Below are 27,527 nucleotides of genomic sequence, written 5' to 3'. Positions count from 1 at the left end.
CAACAAAGGAAGAACTGAATCACAAAAGCACCGACCACTCAAAGCATTTTAACACCACATAAATAAAGTAAAACCTTAATTTTGCCTCACATGAACATTGCACTTGCTTATATTGTACATCAACTTTTATTGTGTGTAACAATGCCCTCCTGCCATGGTCTCTCTTGCAAAGAGACTTTTATGAACTCAGAGAGCCCACCTAGTTAAAAAAAAAAACATGAAGTTGTCAATTTTATACAGGGTGATGTCATGTGAACAGAATACCTGTGGGTGTGTGCCATCTTTTCACTGAATCATTTGGCGCTGCGCTTTATTTCTTAATTCTCATTGCCATGAAACACTTCAGAAAGAATATCAACCCAGAAGCGATATTTTCTGCAAGCAAAAACTAGTTCAAAGACATTTTTTTCCCTCCTAACTCCCCCCACCAATCTTCAACTTACTGTCCTGGCATCTAGTCAATTTCCAATTTGCAATGACTTTTACAAGATTTTTTTACTGACTTTGTAGCAACACTGAAGCCCCCGGGCCAGTGGGTCATATAATTATTATGTGGAGGAAATGATAAGCGTGTTTAAAAAGTGAAAATTAGCTTTAATTGTGGTGTACGGTTGCAATGTGAGCATGAAATCACAAAAGTCAAACTTATGAGACTTTTGCATTATTTAAACAATTTGGGCTGGTTAATTTATGTTGGATATTTTCAAGGACTGGTGTTGTTTCAATATTACAAGATGTTTGAGGTTTTTATTGTGGTCATATTTTAAAAAATGACTGGCTTAATATCAGGACCATTTTCTTTATATTCATAAAATCTTCTGTATCGTTTTCCATAATTATATGTGTCAAAGTGAATGATAAGGAGAAGCGCATTGTCTAATCTAGGCATTTTTTCTAGTGATCACGTAAACTTAAAGGATCTTTTCCTTGTATGTAAGTTGACCATCATTACACCTTGTATATTTGCTTACCTAAGATACTGAAAAAACAATGCAACTGGACAGAGAATCTCACTGTTATTTTAGTTAACAGCTGGCTTGCTATCAGCAAAGTTAACAAAAAATAAATTTAAACTCAAGACATTTACAACACAAAAAAAATTCACTTTCACTACCTCTAAATGGCTAGCACTTTGAAATGTATTGCTAAAGCTCACTGACGCAACGGAGTGCCAGACTAAAGGAAAGTCCTCTTGTAGGCTATTTTTTCTTTTTTTTTTCCATTAACCAGTTAGTTACCGGTTAATGGGTGACACTCAAAAGCAAAATTGAAGCAAAATTCATTGCAACTGACACCGCCAATGTAGATCCCCAGATCCTGGACCAAGTTGGCACACAGAAACTCCATGTGCTTTTATGCATCACTGACACACAAAGATAACCTCAGACTTCCATCAGCCTCTGATCACAGCTCCAGGTTTCACCTCACACCCTATAGCCCCTGACTTGTACATCAGCGCCAATAAAAGAAACAGGCCAAAGACAGGAAATAGAAACAAATGTGCGAGTCGTCCATGGAGTAACCAAAACAACGGCGAGTCCAATTTCCTCTTTTGTCACTTTTGGTACCTTTACACTCAACTGGAGAGCGAGTTGAGAAAAGAGCGTGTTGTCGGGCCGACTAAAACACTGGCAGCTCTCCTGCCCGTGTGTGAAGCTGACATCCAGTTTCCTGAGTGAAGTCATTTCCTCAGTAGACGTCTTGCACAAACACAGGACTAATATCCAAGTTAGGGGGGGTTCAGTCAGGGGCGCTTGTCTTCAAGAAAAGGGGCTGACAGCAAGCATTCACCTTTAAATTTAATTTCACCCTTTCATCGTTGAGCACAGATAAGACATTCGGTAGCTACGGTTAACTGGAAAAACATTATGATAAATTGACTTATATTAGTATTTTCCCCCATTATTCATGACAATAACAATAGTCCTCTGATGGTAATGGTGCATGTGTGTGGATGCATCACTGGTACAGGCAAGGGTACTTATTATGGAAACAGTGCTGTGATGAATGTGTTAGAGCAACTCAAACTTAATCTAAACTGCATTACATGTTGTTTTGAATATACCTCACTGATATGCCTATCTTTAATGTACTATCAAGTGCAGGGAGCAGAATTGCTTTAGTCTCAAAATTCAGAGCGGCGGAGAGAAAGCGAGAGAGAGGCTTTAAAATACTGTCTGTGAGAAATGCAAAATTTATGAATACCCCCCTCACATCTCAGCTTGATTTATGTGAAATAATAATACACTATTTAATGCTTAAACATAGCTAGGAGCGATCCCTGGCTATCAAGATGTACAATGGAGTAATGGGGCTGGAAGACAAATCACCTTGTGGACTTGTGATGCTTATTTAAAGGTGCTCAGGCAGATATATTAAACTATATGTAATTGTACACTAACTCTGTGCTGTAGGCAGAGGCGGCAAACACAGGAGGAGGCCGGTCATGATGCAGATGGAGTGGTGTAATCAATTTGACTCAAGCATCAGCATCCGCGGCGGAGAGGAGGGAAGAAGGAGGGAGGAGGCGAGGGAAGACTCTTCGATCTGCTATCTTGTCATTTTACTTTCATACATCCTATACATCCATCTATAATTTTAAACAAAGTGTCAAAAACTCAGAATGAAATAAGTTGAAAAAGACATTAAGAGGATAGAAAAAGATATATTTTCTGCATGAACTTTGAGAAAAAATCCTGCATACATCTGAGTGGAAAGTTAAACCTCAGGCTTAAGACCTACAATAGCTGGTGCGCACCAACTGTACGTTTTGGCGCAAGGTGTGTCAGCTTAAAAGAAGAGGTTCAAACAAAGCCAGTGGTCACAAGGATCATGATTTATGATTTACTGATTGCCTCATTTAATTAAAGTAAATGGCAAAGCCAAAGCGAGGCCAAATTGTCCTGATCTCATGAATTGGCCCCCGTTTTACCACCAGAAGCAAGTAGGGTAAATAAACAGGGCAATTACAATGGTAAATGAAGCCTCTGTGAGCGCGCCCTGTGGGTTGCGGGCGGCTCACCCAGGATGTACTGAAGAAGTGAACAACAGGCGTTCCCGTAACTTTCTTTTATCATCTTCCCTCTGTCTCTGAAGCAGAGCCATGCCAAGAACAACATACACACAGACACCTACGAGGTGTGTGTGTACTCTCACTCGCACATTCAGTGACACACAAACCACAGCCTCTTTTCCCACCCCCATCCCGGTGCGTTTCGTGTACAATTATAGCTACGGTGATCCACAGGTGTTGAATTCTTCTGGCAAGCCATAAAACATGATATGCATGATTTGTGCAGTCAGCCAGGTCTGTAATTTCATTCTCCTTTTCTTTCATTTTCCCTTCCTGGGCCACACGATCCATTTTCCTGCTTTATGAGAGTGCAGACACCCAGAGAGACTTTCAGGATGATTACATGCCCCGTGCCATGGGGGGTCTGAGGAGGCAACACACCAGCCTAAGAGCCGTGTCAAACCTGGGTGAAAACATCTATTTGAATAAAGGTTTTGAATATTTGAACTGCTCGGGGTGTGCGTCATTTATCCTCCCAGACATTTGCAGATCCTCAAGTAAAACTATCAACTTCTAATATATATATTTTTGATCCATTCAAAAGAAATAGAATTTAGCCCAGGTATGCGGCCTGCTGTCACACCATGAGTACTGATTTAAGATCAGGGCGCATGCCCAAGTGGTCTTTGGAGTGTCTTGCAAAATAAATCAAGCGTACCTCACATGGCTCATGTATTTAAGGCGATATTCATATCCACAGTCGGGCCTGATGTCACAGCACGTGGGTTGGACTGTTGGCAGAGTACTGTGATGTCCTCCAGGGGAAACTAAACAAACTCTGTCTGCCACTTTCGCAGTGTTGCCTAAACGTGATCAGGGTGAGAGGTAGGTCCTCTGCTGAGGAGCACACACTCACACACACTTCTTGGGTTATATTTTTACACACCTACAGTATAAACGCCACAGGAGGAAAACTAAAAATTGAGTTTGTACATATTAAAACTGAGTCATTATTATAATCTGATCCAAGAGTCGCATTAGCGCATTTCTAATATTACTCTGAGATTTACCATGGCTTGGCATTATCATAAATATAATGTTAATATCTATGTAAATAACTGCGTCTCATGGATTTAAGATGAGGCAATGTTAGTAATTGGGTGCATAAGGATAAATGCATGTGAAAAGCTAAATGGGCCACAGAGCAGAATTTTGCATATTGCACAATTTTGTTGTTTTTCGCAAACCTGTCAACAGAGAGAACTCCTCCAGCTCTAACCCATAAGTAAATAATATCCAGACACAAACCGTAGCATAAATCCTGGTGTGTGATTGACATTTCATATCTGTGACAATACTCCAAATAATTAAAAACAGAAATCTTGAAAGGTAATAGCTTCTCAAATCCATTAAGTAGTTAAAGGTTATGAGAAAAAAAAAAACAGGATTATTGCTCACAGCAAAACTCCTAATTAAATGAGACTACGTAATTTGTTTCTCAATCCCTTTTCTGTGCGTAAGCACAGTGCAGGTTAAATGAATGGGCAATGAAACATGTGTGTCATTTACCGTCACTCTGAGGAGACAACAAACAATCTTTTATCCCCCCCCCCACACACACACACATTTTCTGTCTATATGTATTAGTGCAAAAGCGAGTATGGTAGATTGGATAAGCAGACACATGATTCCTGGTAAATTGTTTGTTTAATTACTTTTTCGATCCTTTTCTTAGGAGCACACTTGCAAAGAGAGATGCTTCCCCCTCCTGGCTGCTCATAAGAAGACTCCCCGGCCTCCTGTGTCTGCCCTCAGTGCCACCTACTCTCTCCGTTATAACTACTTCTGACCTGTGTGCGGATACACGTGTTAGGCAAGTCTATGGAAATGTGTGTGCAAATGCAAGTATCTCTATATGCAAAAACATGAACAGTGCCAGATTGGCTTTTAGTTCATTCAGCTGAAAGCTTGTGTTTGTACTGATGATTCTGTGATTCTTCATTTGACTCCTGGCTTAAGAGACACTAGTGTGTTCATAAACATTTAAAAGCTGTGATTTATTGGGCTCTATGCTGCTTCATAACTTATATAACATATGAGATAAAGTTGAAAGAGGTCATAGGGGGTGACTCGAATTAAAAGGTGAAAGTTCACCAAAAGAGCTCCAGCGACTATGTGCACTGCTTGGCCTCTGATGCATTTTCCCGGTCTTTCTCTTCACTGTCAGCTGCCAAATAATGGCAAAAATGTAAAAAACACAGCTAAGAATACTTCAAGAAATACTTTTAAATGAGGAGATACTAAAGTTCCTAAAGTGTGGTTAAGGGGTAGAGGAAAAAATCCATATAGCTAAATATTGCAATATTTTGTGTAGCAATATTGAAAGTACATGAACATTATAATTTTTTTTTAGTATATAAATTATTCATATTGCAAATACAAATTGAACTTTTTGCAGCTTACTAAAATAATAAAAATCTATTGCTTTTTTGAGTCCACTAGATACATTTTGCAAATTAAAAACTTCTTATTCTTATCTTATTAAATCTTATTAGATGAAAACACTTGAGAAAAGTTAACAATATATCGAATATACATTATCGCCATATACGCCGTAGCAATACACATTACTGCAATACTCAGCATAAATTAAAACATTTAAAATAGCAGGAATTATATATCTTGACTTAAATATCATGATAAGCCGCTGATTCCCATCACTAGTAGTCAATGTTTGTATTATATAGTGTCACGGTGTAATTAAAGTACTGCTACGATGCATCTTAATGGGGCATAGCGCAATACTGTATTATTATACAACTAAGTTTCATTTTCTAAAAATAAAACAAATGTTTTCATGAATAGCAAATTAATTGTTTGGATGTCAGAAAAGTTTACAATTAGGGCTGACCCAAATGCTTCGATCAAAAATCAAAAATAGCCCATAAATTAGGAAATACTAATCTGACATTTTTCATTAAGCTTCAGTATTATTTTTTCTTAAGCACAGACATTTAAACTTTGTGATAGGCCTACAGTTTTGTCACTCAAACAGTTTGACCATCTGTGAGGCTCACAGATTCGCTTGCAAGAAGTAGAAAAAGTCACGATTCTAAATTTGCATCAAAATTTACAAAGAGTACGCCCAAGAAAGTTGAGTGCCAGATATGCCAAAGGACACTGGCATATCACAAATCTATGCCCAAAAACTGTAAATCATGACAGCCCTACCTACAACTCACATAGCAACCTCTCAAAGTAAAAGTTGACATATTCAGACAATTGTTTTGTCCAACAGAAAGCCAAAAAACTCAAAGATATGCAGTTTACTATCACAGAAAATAAGATAACTAACATCTATTTGACTTGCCAGAGTTTATACATGTTGGTATTTTTGCTATAAAATATCTAAATGACTATCCCAATGTCAGTTTTATCCCAATTTATTTTCTGTCAATTGACAAATCACTTATTTGATTTAAAAACCAGGTGAACTTGAGTTGACTTAATTAACTCAAATCAGCAAATACAGGAAATTGATGTTCTTATAATAAATGATCTAGAAAATGTTCTTATAAGGCTTCTGGTGTTATAATTGCCTAAGTTCCTGTTTTGAATTTAATGGGGTTGTTTACTGAATGTAAATTGACCCTCAACCCTGATATGAAGCCCTCCTCTGATGGTAAAGGCGTATTAAATGGTGAATCTAAGAGGTCCGACCCACCTTGCACCTCTTGCCCTCTGATGACAGAGAACAGATGATGTGAATTTCAAACGTCCACAGCTACCGTGAACCAGTCTGGCAGCTCTGTGTCTGCTCTCTGGTCACCGGCAGAGAGGATCGAGGATGGAGGGAAAAATAAGGAGGGGGAAGAGGTGGAGGGCGTGAGACGAGGGGGGAAAGAAAAATGTAAGAGCAGCAAGCCTAGCAGATCAAAGAAAATAACATGGGAGAGGATATGAGTGCTTTGAGAAGTAATATAGCTGAGATAGCATCTGTTTTCCGTAGCATGCAGGAGGCTTGAGACAAGCCCTGGAAAAAGACAACGGAGAGCGAGTGCACTTCAGCCGAGGATAAGACCAAACACAAATGGGTTATTAAGAAGCCCTCAGTGTAATATCTGGCTGACATAAAAGGGTCTCTTTTTGAAATGATCCACTGCTGGGGATGGGCAGCTTTTTATGATGTTGAATAAATAATATGACGGATCATTATAAAGGGAGTGGGTGTTTATATTAAAACAAGAAAACATAGCAGTGTTATCACCAGGGCCTAGCTGGACAGTTTACTAAACCCCAAGAAGTCCTGTTCTGTAACTAAAAGCTCCAAAGCAAACATCTTAGATGCCTGTTAATAATTAAAATAAATAACGCCAGTATTTCCTGAATCTCTACACTTAATTAATTAGTTGGATTTTAATGGAGAGGGGGTGGCCTAAATCTTTTTTAATATGTGCTTTATTGGGCATTAAAGGCCTGGTTGATCATGCAAAATCTTATCAGTAGACATTTTTAGACCCTGTTTGAAAGAAAATTTAAAGATCATCCATCATTTTGTTTTTATAAAAACTAGGGCTGTCAGCGTTACCGTGTTAATCACAATGTGATTAAGGGCTGTACATAACACGTTTTTGTTTTGTTTTTTTTAAATCGCATTAATTGCCAGCTGACATTCGTGTCTTTAAGAGGCTGCACTGGGCTGAGTTTTCAAGCTACAGTGATGATACTGGCATCCAGTGGTACCAATCATTATTATCCGATAGCTCCTCAGGAAGGCTGCCAAATAACGCTCCAAAGTTAGGCTAAATTTTAGCGATGAAAAAACAGCATGGCTATTTCACAGGGGTTCAATGACCTCTGACCTCAAGATATTGGAATGAAAATGGGTTCTATGGGTACCCATGAGTCTCCCCTTTACAGACATGCCCACTTCATGCAAGTCCCATTCAGTTTTTTGCTGTCATTTGACTCCTAATCAAGACAATTTGGTAAGAATTGCTTTGCCTTGTCAATGTGGACTTCAAAATTGTTCTAAAATGCAAAATAATAGAATTGAAAATGTGATTTAAAAAATGTTTTGATTGTGATTAACTATAAATATTCTGCTATTAAGAAAATCAATCGTTTGGCAGCCCTAATAAAAACAGATATTGTGGTTTAGGGATGATGTGGAAATTCACCAAATGTTAAAATCTGAGACACAAACTCTGTGCAGGACACGCACCCAGTTGTCTATTTTCATTTCTATGGTCCATATAGTATATCAAAACCATTCATAGGTCGCGCTCCCATATGAGCCTCCTGAAGATTGAATAATGTCCTTCCTGATCCGCGCTGCAAGAGGCCATATTGGATCCAGATTTCACTGGTTCAAAAGTCATTTCATTCCCCTTCATTTCTCCCCCCTCTCTCTCTCTGCTTTATTTCTCTCTGTCTCTCTCAAGCCTTCTCTCTGCCTGCTTTATTTATTGCAGGTCCAGTGGTGTGGTACAAAGCCATTACCCGCGCATATGTACCTTTTTGAATAATCAATAAATAATTATTTTATTATTTAATAGGATCGTATGGGGAAAGGAAATGGGTTTTATTACATAAATCCATCAGGCGTGATGAATGGGTACACTTGTAAAGTTGGACGGGGGAGAAGGGGAAAGTGGTTCGGACGGGCCTGCGCCTGCGCTCAACTGCGGCGCCTCGCTGAGCACTTTCTCTATGCGAGGTTGTAAATATGACATTTTTGTCTCTTTGGGACTGTCAATTGGAGTGCAAGGGGAATGGGGGGAAGGGGATTGTAAATTCAGAGAGATTAATTAACCTTTTACATTTGCAATTCAGCCCTGCATCTTTTCCTGTATGTTGTGACCCCTATGAGCAGAGGGGTGAGAGACCTGGCCGCAGACGGCCCAGGGAGTGCAGACGTCTCATTCCAAATGAGTTATTAACAGAATTTTTTGAATAGATGGAAAAATTGTAGCCTGGCCATTTAGTGTCATAAAGGCCGGGTTGGCGAGGCGGCAGGGGCCTCCCAGGGACAGGAGGCAATACCATTACAATCAAATCTGAGATGGAAGAGGGATTGAGCTGTCCATTCTGAATTTTTATATTGTCAGAGGACCAGGGAGGAAATAATGCCATCCTGGAGTGTATTAACCTCTGGCTGGGGAGAGAGGATAGGGGGAGAGAGAAGGAGAGAAACAAGGCAGGCAGAGGGAGGGATTTGAGATTGGACAGCAGGGAGAAAGGAAGGCTAGAAGAGGGAGGAGAGGAATGAAGGGGCAAAAGAGAGTTTCATGCCTTATGCTGGGAAAGCCAAAGAGGGAGAGACGTGGATATGAGACGGCCGAGAGACAGAGGAGGGGAGAGTAAGGAATAATGCAATAAGGATTTAAAGAGAAAGTAGGAGGAGGACTGCAAGAGGGAGGAGAGATGAGAGACGAAGGGAAAGACGGAAGTCTGGAAAGGCTGGAAGAATGACATAGAGGAGATGAAGGAGGAAAGGAGGCTGGAGGAGAAGTTGAAGGGACTGATAGAATGTGGACAGTAGGAAATCATTATGAGCTGTAGATCTGCTCAGCATCTCTAACCACAACATTATGATAAAACAGATTATACTCCTGTTTAATGCAACTTCTCTTTACTTTTTAAAAATGTATTATTAAACAAAACCATGTGCAAAATGACCATTTCTATATCAGCTACCCATGCTGTGTTACCTTGAATGTTCTCGTATGGCGACATGGAAACACCAAACATATTGATTTATTAATTAATTGGGAACCATATTTAACAGTACAACTATATCAAAACATCTGCTTACAAACTCTCACACATAATCCTACAGTATAAACCAAGTCTCATTCATCCAGTCATATGCTAAATAATTCCCAAACACATGCATTTTCTCTGAAAAAGTTAGTATTTTAAATTAAACTCAAAGTGAACCATATCGATGCTCTCTTAAAAAACCATACTCTAATACTAAGGTTAAAATACATCTGTACTGAGCACACCACTGATTAAATGAGATTTGGATTACACTGCAGGAGTTGTGTGAGTTTGTTAATTGATGTTTTTGTTAAATGTGGCCCAAAATAAATTTAAAAAATGAATATGATTGCCATTTCCCATGGAGGCATGAGAGAAAAACAAAATTATCTTCAAGTATTCAGGATAATACGCAATGACTGATGGATATATGAATGGTCAATTTGTGGGTGAAGTATTCCACTAAGTAACAAAAAATAGCTAAATGGCTTTATACTAACACATTTTAGGGGGTGCAAGAGTACCCAGATAGTTTACTGAAAATGATGTCGCAATACTACAATGTAAAAATACACTAAAGTCAAAGTTCTGCGTTCACAATTGCATTTAAAGTGGAGTAAAAGTACAGATAAATTAAATTTATTTTTATTTGACAGTTCCAATAGAGAGTGTGAAGCTGATGTGTTGCACTGAGAGTCCCTAGTTTGGCTTTTAAATACTAACCTACAGTGTGATTAAAATATGTTGTTTCAAACATAATAATAGACTATGAGCATGGGAGGCATCATAAAATATATATACCATGACACACATGCTACAGGACATATACCACACCACAACACAGGCCTATACCACAATACACATATTGCAACACACATACCACAAAACATAGGCCAAAATACACATACCGCAATACACTGATACATTTACACTAATACCCCTTGTAAATGTTTACTGCACTTAGCTATGACTATGTACAGCTGTGATTTAACAGCAAAATGTAGCCTACTTGATGTGAGTTGTTAAATAACCATTAAAAGTCTGAGTTCGCATTATTCACTTGACTGTCCATAAATTGGTCCTTTTGTGGCTATAACTGATAAAATACTGAATGAATAATGCATTAATTGACTGGCTACTATACACTAACTTTTCTCAAGAAAGAGAAACTTGCTCGAAGAAGCCCATCACAGGAGGAAACGTCGTTGCTATATTAGCTAAATCCGCATGAGTTTAGGTGACCGGTTGCAAACTCACCTTGTAACCGCTCAAGCACAGGTGAAACATGAAGTCCATGCCGTTTAACTTCCACTAAAAGCATAAACTCATTTCCCCACCGTCCTATTCCACCGTTCACGACGCAGGCTGATATCATTTTACACATTTAATACTGAATTTAAAAGTAGCTAAAGTTATTTACCGGGCCAAACCACAATACATCCATGATTGATTCACGCGCTACAGTGAGTGGCTACGTAGACCAACAACGTCACAGTTCAGAGGTCGGAGCGGAGCGGAAGTTGTTGGCTGCTTTTGCCACTGCAGCAAATGCAGGCAGCTTTTAGCACAGGCTAACGCGCTTCTCGGTGTGTTTTTGCCGTTTGTCATCGCGAAGGAAAAATATGAAAGTGTCGGAAATGTGCGAAAGAAGAAGCCGGTACGTCCAGGGAAATGATTTTCACCGGGACTGCCTCTGAAGAGGAGGATAAGCTAACGTAAAGACACCCGGAAGTGTTGTTGAAGGTAAGCTTGCTACTGTAGCTTGCCTGTTTGGCAGAGAATGCCAACTCAATGAAATAAGCTGCTTATGGAAATCGGCTGATAAAATGACATTGATTGTAAAGATTGCCACTCATCTTTAGATGTTTAATCTATGATAGTTTATCGCATGTTAGCTTCTATTTAATTCGTTAGCGGGCTACTTAATGTAGCTTAGTTATTGGCACATTTTTCTATACACGTTCTGCATGTATCAAATTTTCAAGTCAACTACTACAAATAGACATTTGGGTGGCTTTTTAGTTGTTTGAAATTCAGCCGTTTTGGGTTTTTGGACGAATAAATAAACAAGGGCTGTGCTTGGTCATACACAAAAGAACAGATTAGATGTATAAAATTCATATGTACAATGTTAAACAACATAATAACTTATACATGCTTTACATTTCTTAAAAATTTTTTTGAGTAGAGTATGTTACATGCTGTAATAATCAACAGTCTGACCATTAATGCATCTGGGTGCTCAAAATGTCAGTGAATACGTCTCCAAAGTTTGTTTATAATATTTCCAGTGTCACAAAGACTGAATGGATTATTGTTTATTTATTTGCATAACATTACCAGAATTCACCATTTAAATAATACATGATATGGAATCATATGGTTATTAATGGAAGGAAGGATTCCCTTGATGCAACAAGTTGTGCAACAGTTTATGTGATACTGTTGCTATGGTGATATGATTAAACTTGGGACCAAGACAAAGTGGCCACGGTTTATGGGAAAAGGTGCTTTTGTATTACATGTTTAAAAACGTAATTGCTTGTGGAACAAATTGAAACTTGGCTCTGTTTTTAGTTTATATATCAGGTGAGCTCCCTAACGTTCAGGTCTGCAGTCACTGAGCTTTTCTTCTGTTCCTACCACAGTTGTCCACGCTGCAATTGACTGTTAATCACTATTAAATTATGTGATTATGACCTAAATACTTCTTTTTGTTCCTTCAGCTCCCAGCATCAACAGACACAATGAGTGCCAAATATGGCCTGGTGAGCTACAACAGCTCACGGAAGCACATTTCAATCTCCATCCCATCATCCACGGAGGTGATGTCACCCCACATAAAGTCTGTGGAGGAGCTAAGGGTCCTTGGAATCAACCTGAGCAGCTTCAGTTCCCCCACACAGTTTTTAATCTGTGTGGCTGGAGTCTTCCTCTTTTACCTTGTCTATGGATACTTGCAGGTAACAACGGAAAGGAACACACAATCCGAGACATGCATACACACACCCACACACGCATGGTTGTTACAGTGTCCGCTGTGTGTTTTTTTGCATGTACAAATACAAAAAACAAATGTAGTCTGTCCAAAGTTTGTTTATTGTTTTATTAGGTGTAGCTGTGTTCCTGTTTGTAATTTTAAAGTACAGAGGTGGTACAGATGGCAAATATGACAACCCATATGACATAATCAGAGTTTGTATTTTTCAACATTGGCCTCAGAAGACAATCCTTACCTGCTTTGTGATTATTTATCTGTCCCTCCATCCAGGAGTTGATATTTTCTGTGGAAGGATTCAAGCCTTTTGGTTGGTACCTCACTCTGGTCCAGTTTGGTTTTTACTCCATGTTTGGACTAGTGGAGCTTCAGCTCACACAGGACAAACGCAGAAGGTAAATTTCTTTACATTTCAACATTACAACTTTTTTTTGTAAGGTACAATTCACAATTAAAAATGCTCTTCCTTTAGCATGTAAACTCCAAATTTAGCTGATGTTTCTTGGATTAATATGTGATTACTTGTTATTTTTTAAGCAACATATTAATTTAACATATAAAATGTGTGTTAAATACGTTATGCTCCCCTCTCTTCCAGGATACCAGGGAAGACCTATATGATCATAGCATTTCTAACAGTGGGAACTATGGGCCTGTCCAATACCTCTCTGGGCTACTTGAACTACCCTACACAGGTCATCTTCAAGTGCTGTAAACTCATCCCCGTCATGATTGGAGGAGTGTTTATACAAGGTAAGCTGATTAGACTGTACTTTGTGCTATTTACTTGTGTTGGTGTTTCATAATTGTTTTTCTTTATGTTGTTTGTTTGTTTCTTTTTTTTGTTCTTTGCAATATACAATAATTCCCTCATACTGTTAGTTAATCTGCACTTGACACCTCGTGTCTGTGGTTTGATGATGTCTGTCATATTTGTAGTTTTAAAGTCCAGTTTTTCTGCTCTCTGGAATACCACCAGATGTAGATCTTGAATTGTGATCATTTGAAAAACACACCTATTTAGAATTTTTCAACATTAAGTTGAAAATTAAGTTCTCAAATTTTTAATATGAATTTATCCCAAATTTACATGGATAAAATATAAATATTAGGCCTTGAGCAGATAAAAAACATTAGCAGCCAGAGTCATCAAACTCTGTAGATTCACAACTAAAGCTGCTTGTACATACAAAGGCAGACATATGAATACACATTCTTTTGTCGGATTTATAAAGCTATGCATACGCTTACTATGTTTTATAAGTCTTGATCATTTTGGGGGAAGTCATACATACACAAGCTTAATCTCCACTCCAATTGTTCACCATAAATGGATGTAGAAACACCCTTAAACATGTGTTTGCATATTAATACTTGTGCTTTTCCACCATTCATTAGACCTGTCAATGAAAAATGTGGTTTAAAAGAAGTGCAATTTCATAGTATGCGTTGCATCGGCAAGTTTCCTCAGTGGCGCGAGAGCAGCTGTTATTACACACGGCTGTGGATATTTGTAGCATCCGAACCACTAATTCATCGCATTTCTGCAAACAATTATCATGGTAAAATCTCAATCATCATTATTATTGAACGTCAAAACGGTGAGTGATGATTTATTCATATAGTGCTCATGTTGAAACTGACTTTACAAAGTGCTTCACAACAATGAAATTAAACTATCATTAACAGGGAGATGAAAGCAGATAAGAATGATGAAATTTACCACTCATGAATAATTTAAAATTAACTTTATAAATGTGTCTTTCATTAGCATTTTGCAAAATCCAGTATAGCCTGCAAAAAGATAACACAATTAGTGAAACTGGCAAACAACCTTAAAACGTTATCCATCTCTCAATTTATATTTAATCTCATCCTCATGACATCACCTCCAGCTATCTGAGCTGAAACTGAGTGTAGGTCTTGTCTGATGTGTGCACAGTCTCACTGCGCATTCCTCCTTTAAATATACCAATTTACGCAGACACATGGATTTTATATGTAAACATTGTTTATGCATGTGGCCTCAGAATTTTTCTCACAGTTAAAAAATGTTTAGGTAAACAAAATGATTGGCATTGTTATGTATTTATTTAACTATTTATTATTATTATTAGTAGTAGTAGTAGTAGTAGTAGTGTTTGTTTTTTATTAAAGGCTGCACCTTTACTTAAAGCAAAAATTAATGTTTAAGTTTTACTTATTGTACTTCAAATTATTTAGCCATATTCATCAGTCAGGAGAGGTAAACTTTAGAGAGGGTACATTTTACACCTTATTTCAGTCATCTCACATGTTTCCTTTGAAGGGATGACCACCTTTCAACGCTGGGTACCTCCTTTTTATCTCTGTCTGTTGTTTTCGGTTGTCAGAGCCCAGTCGGCTGCACTGGTTCTGTCTGTCCTTTCATCCTCACTCTGGCCCACTGAAGGTTCTGTGTCCTCAACGTCAGACAGGTTTTGCGTATTCTTCGCCTTCTTCTTGAGTCTCTCTCTGGATGGATAGATGTGAGGATGAGGGTCCCTCAAGGGGTCGAGTGGAAAACAGAATTTATTCACTTAGAATGCAAAGAGGAAAGAAAGTGGGAGAGAGGGATGGATGAAGGGAGGGGTGTGGGGTTGAATCTGATGTGAGGCCCTTCAAAGGCGAGTCTGGGAATCAAAGCCGACCACGGTCGACCTGATGCCTGCGTCCCCTTGTCAACCTCAAGGCATCTATCCGTCAGACTGTTTTGGAAAACTCCTTCATCCTGTTGTTTTTTTCCAAACTTTTGCTTTTTCACTGCATTGTTACATGCACAAAGTCAGAAACTTTGAATTGTCAAGAATACCTACTGCAAAAACTTTTGGTAATTTTTTTTTTTTACCTGATTCCAATGTCAACTTCTTTTATTTAAAAAGAGGTTGGTCATCTTTTGAAGATTCTTTTGCAAGCTGTGCTTGAGGGGGATGTACTCTCCCATGCAATGTCTCAGTTTAGCATCTTGGTGTTTGTGATGTTGAAAACGGTCTTGCAAGTTTAATCAGTTAAACCCTTGTGAGGTTATTTAATGTGTGATTTAGAAGACTTAAGATGTTTAATTTTCTGATTATATTTTAAGAGTTGCTGCTTCAATGCTATGTGTTTGTGTCCCAGGTAAACGCTATAATGTGGCTGATGTGTCTGCTGCTCTCTGCATGAGTCTGGGACTCATCTGGTTTACGCTAGCTGACAGCAAAGTGGCCCCCAACTTCAACGTCACAGGTGCATTCTTTGTCTTTATTGGAAGATATGTGTGCATATGAAGTGGAGAGACATATTTTGCCATTTTTAAAACTTTAATCTTATTGCTGTATGGGTTCAGTTAAAATGCAGAATTGGCTCATGAGTTCAGATGTCTGTGTTCTTATCTTTGTGTGTTTGTGTGTGTGTGTGTGTGTGTGTGTGTGTGTGTGTGTGTGTGTGTGACATACAGGTGTTCTCCTCATATCCCTGGCACTGTGTGCAGATGCTGCTATTGGAAACGTGCAGGAGAAAGCCATGAAACTCCATAATGGCTCCAACTCTGAAATGGTACCCTGTTTATTCTACTGAAAAAAGTATATGCATACATAATAAAGTATACTGGACAAAAATATAAATACTAATAATACTAATACTAATATTTGTTTTTTCTCCCAGTTTTTTAAGAGTTAAAATACAAGATCCTAGAATTTTTATGTGTGCACAAAAGCCTTATTTATTTTGTTCACAAATCTGTTAATATCTGTATTAGTGAGCACTTTGTCAAGAATTTTAAATTTAAAATGTGCAGTTCAGTAACACTACTAAATGCCACAAATATTGCAAGATGTCTCCAATGTAGTTTCCAAGAATTTAGCAGTTCATCCAACCAGCCTGACAACCATAGACCAAATGTAACCACACCAGCTCAGGACCTCCACATCCAGCATCTTCAGCTGAATGACTAATGCAACAGTTGGTTCGCAAGACAGGAGAGTTTCTGCAAAAATTGTCAGAAATAGTTTCAGGGACCCTCATTTATCTGCTCACTAGAGCGCTTGGATTTACTGCCAAATTCACAGTAACAACAATAGAGACAACTTATGGTAGTGAGATGAACATTCAGTTCACAGCTCTGGTGGACATTCCTGCAGGCAGCATGTCAATGGTCAGGTGGTCTCTAAAAACTTGCGATACCCCTTGCATTGTGTAGTGCGATAAAACGGTATATTTTAAAGCTGCCTTTTATTGTAACCACCCAAAGGCAAAACTGTGTATTAATATTGCTGTTTTATGGATGGGTTATGTTGGCAAAGTGCTCGTAAAGACAGAAATTTGTGAACAGAATTTGAGTGAACAAAGCCTTTTGTCATCATAGAAACTTTCTTAGATCTTTTAATTTAATTCATCAAAAATGGGAGCAACAACAATAGCGTTTCTATTTTTGTAGAGTGTGTATCGGTTCACAAAATATTGAGGGCTAGTGCAGAATATGTAACTCTGCTTGACTGTGTCATCTAAACCAGACTGCTTTGTCACATGTTTTGGCTGTAAGGATTGTGATGATTGTTATTTTTCTGTGTGGGATGTCACTGACTGGTCACATGGGGTTGTGTTGACAGGTGCTGTACTCGTACTCCATCGGTTTTGTCTACATACTGACAGGCCTGCTCTGTGTGGGCGGACTGGGGCCGGCAGTGGCTTTCTGCTCAGAAGTGAGTACACCTCATGACAATAGCGAGAAATACTTAAAGTTGCGAACATGATGCCCAAGTTAAATCGTTTTAAGATACGCAGATCAATTAGTTCATATGTATAGTACAATAATGGTCTTGTGTTTTGTGCTCCTGCATGAAATGTGAGAGGCTGCTGTTTTTTTTTTTTTATTTTAGGCTGCATATACTCAAGATGCAATTCATTTGCTTATTGTAAGTCCAGATGTTATTGCAGCATCTGGAGAATCATATTTTTAGTAATGTTTCTGTTTCAAATTCTTTTATCTTCTCCTCCCTCCCAGCATCCTGTGAAGACGTACGGTTATGCATTCTTTTTCTCCCTCACGGGGTATTTCGGCATCTCCTTCGTGCTGGCCTTGATCAAACTCTTTGGTGCCCTGGTTGCTGTGACAGGTCAGAGCAGCAGTTTGTTAAATCTCTTCATGCTTTGATAATCGGACAAGTAATTGATTTTAAAGTTTAGCCAAAGACCGGTGTCATAATTCAGAATATATTTTTAAAAAAATACAATATCATTACACTAGAAATATTTCTTTGAACATTTTATACATCCGTTGAGCTTTTGTTTTCTTATTTGTAATCAAGCAAAAACAGAAATATGTTTCTCCTCCTTTGCAGTGACCACCGGGAGAAAGGCCATGACTATCGTACTTTCCTTCATGTTCTTCGCAAAACCTTTCACTTTTCAGTAAGTAGGCTCACCTTTTGACTTTGATCAGTTTTCTCCTCATTTAAAGTTAGTCTACACTGACCTCTCTTTTGACTAATAAAACTTGACTTGGCTCCCCTGCCCCTGGTTTTCATGTCCTCAGTCCATTTTCAGACCTTGACTACTCCACTGCTCTTTCTCCTTGTCCTTCACTCTTGCTCACCCTCCAACTCCTCTGTGCTGTCAAAAGGGTCTCATTTCTGCTCTACCTCTCTTGCTCTGCTTCTCTGTCATAACTTTAAACACACACACACACATCGCTACACACAAGATACAAAAAACTTTCTTGCTTCTTTCGCCAACTTCATTTTCCCTCCAGCTGGTGTGTGCCCTCCACCGTTGCTGGACTCACAGTCCCTTTCATGGCTGCAGTTTACACTTTTTAAACCAAAAGATTTTATTATGAGTAAATGTACAATAATATCCTGCTTTCTATGACCCTCTTGTTGGATCCTGCTGGACTTCATATTGTATTTACATATTATTAGTTGTAGTAGTAATAGTAGTATTAGTACCAGTCATGACAGCTTGGCTGTATTGTTTTCACCTTGTGAGTCAGAATTTGTCACCTAGATAGTATAACAACTATGCAAGATGCAATCAAAACTTTTCAAGTGTGTGGTGGAGATCACAATGATAGCCATGTTAGAAGATGGGTGTGGTCCAATCAAGGGGTCCAGAAGTTGGGAATAGAAAGCAGGGAAGGGGCCATTTCCCTCCAATTTTATACCCTGGGCTCACTTCTTTTTTTTTTTTAGTTGAAAATTAGTGTTGTAGTTGTGTGATCGTGACCGTTACAGGGGTTCTTTTTCGGGAGTTTTTCCTTGGGTGATGTGAGGGTCTAAGGGCAGAGGGATGTCGTACACTGTAAAGCCCTCTGAGGAAAAACCATGTTTTGTGATAATGGGCTCTATAACTAAAATTGACTTGACTTGACTTGATCCCATTGCAAGATGGTCTATAGCTGCTTTAGCATTATTTAGCATCTACCCTTGTTTGCACTTCAGTCCATCTTATTTCTGCCATCCCTTCAGAAATATCTAACCTTTCCCTCTCTCCCTCATTAGGTACATCTGGGGCGGCCTTCTGGTGCTCTTCGGCATCTTCTTGAATGTTTACAGTAAAAACAGAGAGAAAATGAAGCTTCCCTCCATCAAGGACCTCAGAAGCTGGCTGCTAACAGGAAAGAAAGTCAGATTTCTCTCACAAAACGTATAGGAGGCACCCACGGGCGTAGCTGAAGTCCTGCACTGGCAGACTGTTTGTCTGTTCAGATGAAGAGTTGGCCCACTTGTCTCTGGTTGTGCTACAGGCAAGCGCCCGAGCAACAACCCTCATCACCACGGACACTGAGCCAAGCATGGGTATGCAGGGTGTGACCTCTAATCAGACTGAAAAGCAGCGGACACACCAGTAAACTAGAATGGGTGATAGTCGCTGCATCCAATCTCTGTGTGCCAGTACAACACTGGTGTAGAACTGCCTGAAATCACTCAAACTCTGCAGCAAACTGAAGGAACTATTTTTTACAAGGGGATCAATGTTAGTGGGCTCTTTTTAAAGCAATGCTTCGGGGCCCCGCGGAAACATTCCCAACATGGAGGACAACACTGAGGACTTTTCTAAAGGGAAGCCAGCGCCTTAGCTAACCAAATCGCACAGTTTTGCACTGGAAATGACGTATAGACTTAAACCGGAGTGGTTGTAAAAAACATTTTTAAAAAAAATGTAAGAAGGAAAGAGTAAAGACCGACAAGCTTACCTATCATATCTGAAATGAATGTTTGCCCCCACACTAAAAGAAAAAATTCATATGTTATAAAGGCATATTTGCCCTCGCATGTGCCAGAAAGACTAAACAAAAACAATGTTTTACATAATCATTGTCTTGATGAAAGTGGCTTTTTCATAGTTTATTGGTATAATTTATATCTGACTGTGCCCTAATTCTTGAAAAGTGTGTGATCATGTGGTGACATTTTTGGGGAATATGGAGAGATTTGCTCCTGTGAACATTAATACATCGAAAATGTCAACTGCCATAATTTGCTAACCATGTGTTTGGGTGAAAGGGTAGCACTCTTTTTACATTAAAATAAACCGAGATGTTTCTCGTGAAGTTCAGTGTTTTCTCTTTGTGTGTATGTGTGTGTGTGTCATAAGCCAACCCTTATTCTCTCCCCTTGCACCGCTTGAGAGAAGAGTTGAAATGTTGCCAAACTCCGTGTGTGTGTGTGTGTGTGTGTGCGTGTGTGTGTTTATCCATCCAGTGGCCTTAGGCGTGTTTGATTAGGAGTCCTGAAAAAAAAGATAGCACTGCTAGACAGAAAATAAACAGCAGTCTTCACTGTGCCGAGGCTGTCCTATTCATTTGGATCCATCCCGCGTGTGTGTGTGTGTGTGAGTGCGTGCGTGTGTGTGTGTGTTGTTCACATGAATGCCAGTCTCCATTCACTCTAAATGATGATTGGATGAAGCCCACACCTGGTTCTTCAGCAGTGAACTACAGTTTTCTCTGCTGGACCATTTTTATATTGAGATATTTTAGGACATTTTTTTTCTGGTTCCTCTACAACACTTTTCTGCCAACAACACATTTACATTATTGTGTAACAGTAGGTGATTGCACAGTAACTTTTTAATTTAATATTTTTGTGTCTGCTTACATGCTGACACCACCTTTGCCAAATCCCTGCTTTTATTACGAATATTTGAGCTTTGTGCTTGTTTAGTCCTATTCACTGTCTATCCTATTGTGAATATACATATACAGAAATAAGTTTCCATTTTGGTCTGATAATCTTCACAGAGAAAATAAAACTAGTCACGGATACAAATAATGTACTTTTTATGAGTATCATATGAGTAAAATTTTCCAGTATCCGTTTACTAAAGGAAAAACCGCATTTGCATCTCTTACTCTTACGATCATAAATGATCTGAAGCTAAATCCTGAGATTTTTCTGTAAGTTTTCTAATGAATAAATATAGCAACTATGATCAAACCATTTCAACATCAGGGCTCCCTTCAGTCAAACCAAAGTGTTAGTTTAAAACATGTTTGAACACCGTATTGTGTTATGCAGGAGCACTGCTTTTTAATATGGTGTGGTTGAATTCAGTTTAAGTCAGAGGGGCTATTATTGCCATGAGAAACATTTGTTCACATTGACAAAGCAACTGAAATTAGAACAAAAATGTAAGTACAATAAGTAGAGATCTACTTGACATTTATTTATAAACTAGGGCTGTCAGCATTAACCAGCTAATCACAATGCAATTAAAGTCCTTACTTTTAATTGTGTCCATGACTTGCGTTAATCGTCTTCCAACATTCCTGTCTTTAGGAGGTTGTAGTGGGCAAAGTGCTGAAGCTAGATGAAATAAGAAGACCCGGAAAATCCAGTGGTACCAATCATGCCATGTTAACATCTCAGGAAGGGGACTAAATACCGCTCCAAAGTTAGGCTAAATTTTAGCAATGGAAAAATGGCATTGTTATTTCAAAGGAGTCCCTTGACCTCTGACTTCAAGATATCAGAGTGAAAATGCATTCTGTGGGTACTTATGAATCTCCCCTTTACAGGCATGCCCACTTTATGCTAGTGCCATGCAGCCTTTTGCTGTCATTTGATTCCTAATCAAGACAATCCGGTAAGAATTGCTTTACCTCGTCAATATGGACTTGATTCAAAAAATGTGATAAATGCAATTAACTAATGAAATCCTGCAATTAAACGCAGTTTTAAAAATTAATCATTTGACAGCACTATCATATACATGTTGCTGCTGACTGGGTAACCCCTCTGACACACCCACCAAACCAAAGGGAGTATACCTCAAAGCCTGGTGCACACCATTTTATACTGTTTTAAATCATCCAATTCAGAATTCACAGGAAAACTTTTTAAGTTTTAAGATTGAAAACAAATTGTGGGTTTGGCCCCACCCATTTCCAGTTTAAGCCACACCCACTTCTGGTTCAAAGTTTGCCCATTCAGAGCACAGAAACAAACAAAAACAAACAAACAAAAAATGTAATTGGTTAAACAGATTTATGGATGTTGGTGTACTTGCTCATCCTCCACAGTGAAACCCACTGTGAGAAAATATGACTGAAGTCTTGTCCTTAGATTAATGAGTTGTAAGCTGCAGGGTTGCAAAGTGATTAGAGACACCGTCCTTCAACCTTGGACCCAAAATGTACCCTGAAGCAGCGGCGCTGATGTTGTGTCTGCTGACCATGCATTTTGACCTCTCAGTGGGTATATACAGGTGAGAAGAGAAAATCGTTACAGAGGTCAGTTAAATGTTATATTCCACATGTCCAGTGGTGAAAATCTCATTTTGTCTAATTGGCTGCAAAAAGGCCCAATCGTGGAGATATTTAGCAGACGAGAAATAAACAGTAAATGTTTGAGAAGTCTTTTGTCCTTGATGATCGTTTTATGTGTGTGCATATGTGTGTGAGTGTCTCAGCCATTGCATGGTGTGAAATGAAAGAGACTTGCCAGCTCAGCAGGAGGCAGCTGAGTGTGGCTCTCTCTGTGATCCTAATAGAAGCCCAGATATTACAGTCTCACTTCCAGGCGGGAAACCTAACGCTGGGCCAATTAGTAATTTGGTATTTCATAAAATTTGGCAGCTTGTGTCTGATGACAAACTGACAGAGATCCTCTCTCCTCCAGGGAACCTATGTAGCAGTAGCAGTACACACACACACACACACACACACACACACACACACAGTGAGAAGTTTTTCTTCCAAAGCAATGGCGAGTGTGAACATATTGGGATCACGTAACTCAATTGAAAACAGAAAATGGCTTTGGATGGATTCTTTGTTTGGCTGCAGATTTAGGTTTCACACAAGCACAAAATGGGGAAAACATTTTTTTCAAGAGGCCATTTTTTTACGACACACAGCGCCGTGCTTAACTACTGTTTTTATATGATTGATGAACTGTGAAACAGTCCATTAGAGGTTGAGAGGTCACGTTGCAGTGTTAAAACATTAGTTTGCCATTATATACACCTTTGATATGCGGTGTACAGTACTGCTTCATCGCTATGGGAACGGCTGCTCTCTTCCAGCTCCCTGAAAGGTCATTATGGGATGGGAAAGCCCAGTTGACCCAAGGCAAAGTACATCATTTGTCTTTTAGCACCAGGAGAACACACCTAACAAAGCAGGCTGACCCCTGTTAGAACGCTGAGGATTTTGGCCATTTTTCAAATTTGCCATCCACTGAAGTCAGCTGTTTTTTTTATTGTTTCAGACAAACATTTCTCTTTTTTATTGCAAGTGACTATACAGTATGTGTGGATTTATTTCCTTGTATGATTTAAGGATATCCTGCTTAATATAACAAAATGGAGAGGAACATTTAGAAAATCAATAAATTCAAAATTCATGTAAATTAAAATAGTTTCAGATAGATCTTACTTCTGTGATAGACTGGCCTTGTCTTCACTTTTACATTTTTCATTCTTTTCATTCTCCCACTGCCTCCTCATTGTCCGACCTCCCCACTCCCCACCTCACACACCCACACACACACACACACACACACACACACCTGGTAACCTATAGGCCATCCAACCCCTGCTCTCACATGACTGCAGCCCTTCCTAATAAATAATGGGAGGTGTCCGGAGCTCATCATCCCAGCAAATAGGCTGCTATATAATATGCGGTCCACTTCAGATAGGTTGCCATATAATATGAGGCTCGACCTCGGACAGCCACAGCAGGGAGGGCTGGCAGCCCATTCATTATGGGTACAATCGGTTCAGTGGGGGCAGCAAGGTGGCGAGGTGAGGGATACACAGTAGCTTTCACAGAGACATATACGCCCACACCTGCGCTCTTTCTCACACACATACATGGACAATCCCTGTCGTCCTTGGCTAAATAGGAGTTGCACACACAAACAGATGTAGGAAACATTTAGATTTATGTGAAACTTGAATATAGTCTATGGTTACCAATGCTAAAACGTGAACAAACCTATCTAGAATCAGTGTTTGGTTTGTCCATTCTGCCCTACTGTAGAGCAGCTTGGTGGACTCCACCACTCATTCCTTATGCAGACGAAAAAATATATAAAAAATTAAAATATTGCCACAGGTACAGTAATGCCTGCTTCTTTTCCTTTATGTTTCTCGTCCTTCCTTTCCTCCTTATTTCTGTTCATTTTTCTAACATGTTGATTCATTCTTTCTGTCCCTTCTTTTCCTTTCATTTATTCCATCTCTCCTCTTTTCCTTCCTTCCTTCCTTCCCTCTCCACATCAGCCCCCCTCCCCGCCTCCTCCTCCTCCTCCTACCTCAGACTCATTACACCCCACCCACCCGTACCCCAGCCTCTGCGAGAAGCTCTCCTCATATAATATGATGGCCATCTGCTAGGCTGAGCCACGCTTTCCAAAAGCCCCGGGGCTAGATGTTTATCTGTCGTCCCCCTCTCAAACTCCTTTAAGGATGCAAAACATATCAGCGATCATCGCCGCTACAATTAGCACAGGTGCTGCTGAGCTGTAAAGTGATCAGGAGAAATGGGAGGAAACATAATTGAAGTGGATTAGAGCGGAGAGGTGGGAGGGGGAAAAAAATGAAATAAAAATTCTGGAGGCTTGGACAGCAGCCCTTTTCTATACTGCTGTTTAAAATTCACTGTGCTGTGATTAAAATTGGTGCAGAGCGGTGGTGGAAGTCCTGGCAAGGAGGGAGTTTAGGTTTTTAACAGCTGTCTGGTGTGTTCTAGTTTTTTTTCTGTTGTTGTTAGTTTTTTTACCCCAGTGTTTCAATGCATGTGTTCTTGTCAGGTTGAAATTTGGAGATGGAGGGTGATTGTACATTGTATAACCAAGATACGGGGCATTTTATAATGTGCTGCATGTATTTTTCAGTTTTACCTGAGGAGGTGTATGTGGTCAGTGTTGTGTAGTCTAACACATGACAAACCAGGTCTTCTTGTATTCAGCTTGTCAGCATCTTCTGACAGAATGGCAGCAAACATTTGTGCACGCGCATGCAAACACATAGATACTGTACAGAAACACACACACACACACACACACACACCATTTCAGTAGCTCGAGCAGGGCCGAAATATTCCGTAGCAGTCACTCTTGAAGAGAAATTCTTAATAATAAATATCCAGCCAATAATGAATGTGCTGCTGGCTGCAGTTGTCTTGGGGGCATAATATCTAATTTCCTCCCAATGTTTCATATCCCTACTCCTGCATGTCGACACAGTCCATCATTACACCCCAATGCAGGTTCCTATCACTTTTATTTATTTTTCAAATCAATATATAAATCAGAGCCTGGACAGATGAGATCCAATAAATTACAGAGTGCCGGACAAATGCAGAATGTTAACTGTGTACCAGGAGAGGAGATTCCCATGGGTGCTGCCTGGTCTGTGCTGTGTGCTAGAGGAAAATCTACTAAATGTCATATTAAATCACAGCTAACTTGAATATTACTAAGCGCTGTTTTTAATACAAGTGGAAAAACTCATCCAAGGCCTTATCGGAATAAGTTTTGTGGATTCCATGTATTTTCACTGGAGCTTTGATTTTCTGCTTGTACCCAATTGGGCCCTACTTGACGCGTGTACTTGACGTGCCGGATTCGGGCCGGGCCAGGCTGTGATTTAAAATTCCCCGGGGCTTGAATTGGGACGAGTTTGCTCCAATTTCCCAGTTTTTGTTTGTTTTTAAATGCAGATCTTATAGTCCTGGTAATATCATAAAAAATGTATGGACTGTGTTTGCTTTAACCCATCGCAACTCCTGCCTCTTATTAATGAGGAGAAACATTATACAACTTCTGTTTAACATATATATGATATATATGTTTTTGGGTTGTAATTATTCAGTAGAAGACACGTGTCAGCAATCATGTAATGATTTAGTACAAAACAGGGACTCTGTTGCAGAGAAATGCACCTAACATCAAGAACAGAGTATCAGATCCAAATCTTTACTAAGGAGATCAGGGGTCATACATGTGTAGGCAGTTAACAAAGGCAGAAAAAAAAAGTTTAGGGGAATCACACATGAAACAAAGTATGCAAATCCAACAACAGGGCAGGAGAGCATGAACATACTATGGCGGCAATGACAATCTGGCAACTGAATAGAGGAAACACTGGGCTTTAAATACACAAGGACTGATTACTAACTACACACAGGTGAGTGAAAGAAGACACAGGTGATACACATGAGGTAATCAACAAAAGCAGGGAAACTCAGGGTGGAAAAGTAACACTTATCACAAAGAAAAAAACATTTCATAATAAAACACAAACTGGACACAAACACATGAGCATAAACTTGACAGAATATCACAGATTATTTAACAAATGTCTGTCAGTGCAATGAAAAGAGTAAAGTTGACTTTAGCTTGTTTTACTACTAAAAAAGAAATGTTTTTTCATGGAAATTCATGTTTGAAACCAGGATCCTTGAGGAAAAAGGTTTTTTATCTAAAGCTAACTGTTGTTGCCTAATCTTAAGAATGTGCTTTTGTTGACATCCAGGCATGGCTACCATTTGCTGTTGTTGCCTTAACATAACCACATGCTTTTGCTGATATCCCAGCCTTCGTAGCGGCATCCCTGATCATCAACAGTAGACACAGAAGGATAACTAGAACATAATATGTAGATGTGGAAGCAGTAATATGTGATAACTTGGGATGACAAAGTATTGGGGAAGGTTCATGTGCAGTTTGACCCATCCGCTACCCTGACCTGGCTCCTTAGGTGGACTTTCAGTCTGTATACAACTTCCTTCTTTACTTACATCAGTGCATTGGTCATGTCATTACAACCTTACCAATTATGTGGGTTAAACATGAATTAATGCCTTGTTATTACATAGGTTATATACAAATGTGGTGCATTACTTTTGGTAAGTATATGTTTGAACTGTGCATGAGAACAGCCTGCTGACGTATGTCTTAATTTGTTATTTTTTTGGAATCTTAGACAAGCAAGTCATTGATCCCTTTTGTGGTCTTGGTAGTCACAGAAAATGGGGCCATTGCAGTATTTGAAATTTCTGCTAGTGAGGGATCCCATTTTTGCATCCCTCCCCACCAGGCATTCATTTAAATTGAACTGTGGGATGTAAAATAGAGCAGCGGAGCACTGATCTTCTGTACACCAGCCCCAGTGTGTGAGTCACCCCCATCTATTCCAAGCTCAGCCACATGGAAAAATGGGAGGGTTAAACAGGGAAGAAGGGTAAAAAACGGGGGCAAGAGGATTGAGAACCAGGTGAAATAGAGCATAGAGAAGAGGGGAGGA

The 27,527-nt window shown here is 39.3% G+C and overlaps 1 protein-coding gene and 1 long non-coding RNA gene across 3 annotated transcripts in view; one reads left to right on the top strand and one right to left on the bottom strand.

The window, feature by feature from the left end:
- The window catches only part of LOC121960446 (uncharacterized), a 112,518-nt gene extending 101,351 nt beyond the window's left edge, over positions 1 to 11,167 (bottom strand). For both annotated transcript variants that reach the window (XR_006106983.2, XR_015775380.1), the window contains exon 1: positions 11,036 to 11,167. This is a non-coding gene — a long non-coding RNA (uncharacterized LOC121960446). The remainder of the gene's footprint in view (positions 1 to 11,035) is intronic.
- A 134-nt stretch (positions 11,168 to 11,301) lies between these two features.
- slc35b3 (solute carrier family 35 member B3) lies at positions 11,302 to 20,322 on the top strand. Its single transcript, XM_042510474.2, has 10 exons — positions 11,302 to 11,521; positions 12,505 to 12,741; positions 13,050 to 13,171; positions 13,375 to 13,529; positions 15,912 to 16,019; positions 16,231 to 16,328; positions 17,381 to 17,473; positions 17,776 to 17,887; positions 18,113 to 18,182; positions 19,271 to 20,322. Exons 2-10 carry the CDS (start codon positions 12,526 to 12,528, stop codon positions 19,419 to 19,421), a joined length of 1,125 nt encoding a protein of 374 aa, XP_042366408.1. The 5' UTR covers positions 11,302 to 11,521; positions 12,505 to 12,525; the 3' UTR covers positions 19,422 to 20,322.
- The last annotated feature ends 7,205 nt before the right edge of the window (positions 20,323 to 27,527 follow it).

This window comes from Plectropomus leopardus, chromosome 21, assembly GCF_026936395.1.
Source record: "Plectropomus leopardus strain MGB_pleo_1.0 chromosome 21, ASM2693639v1, whole genome shotgun sequence".
NCBI classification, from domain to species: domain Eukaryota; kingdom Metazoa; phylum Chordata; class Actinopteri; order Perciformes; family Serranidae; genus Plectropomus; species Plectropomus leopardus.
Note: the sequence above shows the minus strand (reverse complement) of the source record. Positions and strands in the feature narration are given on the sequence as shown.